This window comes from Eurypyga helias, unplaced genomic scaffold (genome assembly GCF_000690775.1).
Source record: "Eurypyga helias isolate BGI_N326 unplaced genomic scaffold, ASM69077v1 scaffold29639, whole genome shotgun sequence".
In the NCBI taxonomy this organism is placed as follows: domain Eukaryota; kingdom Metazoa; phylum Chordata; class Aves; order Eurypygiformes; family Eurypygidae; genus Eurypyga; species Eurypyga helias.
In genome coordinates, this window is record NW_010270540.1 from 719 (window position 1) to 1951 (window position 1233).

Below are 1233 nucleotides of genomic sequence, written 5' to 3' on the forward strand. Positions count from 1 at the left end.
GGGGGCACCCGGGACGGGATGCGGGGGACGGGGCGCACTCACTGCTTGTGGCACTGCAGCCAGCCCAGGCCCTCGCGCCCGCAGTTCCCCCGCTCCGTCCCCTCCACGTTGAGCTTCTCGTAGCAGAAACGCTCGGCTGAGCCTGGGCGGAAACAGGTGTCACCCACTTGTCACCCCCTGTTCCCCCCACCCGGCAAAGCCACGCCAGGGCCAACACTCACCACGGCCCCACAGCGTGTTGCACTGCCGGTCTCTGGTTTTGCAGCGCCCGCCGTAGCATCGTCCCTGGGGAGCAGGGAGAGGGCTCATGGGGCTGGAGGGGGCCTTGCACGCGCATGGCCACGGAGGTGGTGCGAAGATGATGGCCCCCCCCGTGCACAGGTTCAGCCCCAGGACCGCTATCCTGACTCCATGGGCAGGGGAAGGTTTGCGTGGTCCGGGATCCCTGTGAGCGCACAGCCACGGGGCAGTGGCCCCACACACTCGTGCGCTTGGAAGGTTTGCACGTCCCACGGCTGCAGGTGCACGCGGACAAGGGGGCCTTGCACAGCCCAGGGCAAGTGGGTGCACGGGAAATACATGCGGGATATGGGGTCCCCGGCCACACACGCGGGGAAGGCGCGTGGCACAGGGACCACAGCCCCAGCCTGCAAGGCGTGGGGATGGTGATGCGGTGCGGGGCTGGCTCACGTACCCCAGGGACCTCAGCTACTGCAGGAGCCAGCTCACCCCAAACCCCACATCCCTGCGCGTGTGCGTGGCTCAGCCACGGCTGCAGATGTTGGCATGGCCAAGCACGAGGATGCTGGAGCCCACAGGGATGTGCTGGAGCCCAAGGGATGTGTCCAACCCGATGGGACATGCCAGAACCCCACAGGCGTATGCCTGAGCTCATGGGATGTGCCCAAGCCCCATGGGGACATGCTGGAGCCCCAGGGGACATGATTGAACCCCACAGGACATGGAGCCCCACGGCATTGGGCTGGACTCACCTGCTCGTTGTCGCAGAAGTAGCCATCCAGCTTGTGGAGGTTGGGGGGACACTGGGGGGACATGGAGAAGGGAATGGGTGACGGCGCACAACCCCATGATATGTCCCCCCACATCCCCCCAGCCCAGCTTACCTGGCTGGAGTCCCCAGTGCAGCTCTCAGGGATGTCGCACTCGTTCACGGCCTCCCGGCAGGACACGCCACGCGGTTCATACTGCACCCCGGGGATGAAGCCGCCACCT

General features: G+C 66.4%; 1 protein-coding gene across 1 annotated transcript in view; it reads right to left on the bottom strand.

Annotated features, from left to right (window-relative positions):
• LOC104514737 (disintegrin and metalloproteinase domain-containing protein 11-like) overlaps positions 1-1229 on the bottom strand; it is a gene marked incomplete at both ends in the record, with an annotated part of 1632 nt that extends 403 nt beyond the window's left edge. Inside the window, 4 exons of the mRNA XM_010158495.1 lie at positions 43-136; positions 216-285; positions 993-1043; positions 1125-1229. Coding sequence (XP_010156797.1) covers positions 43-136; positions 216-285; positions 993-1043; positions 1125-1229 — 320 coding nt within the window. The remainder of the gene's footprint in view (positions 1-42; positions 137-215; positions 286-992; positions 1044-1124) is intronic.
• Between the last annotated feature and the right edge of the window lie 4 nt (positions 1230-1233).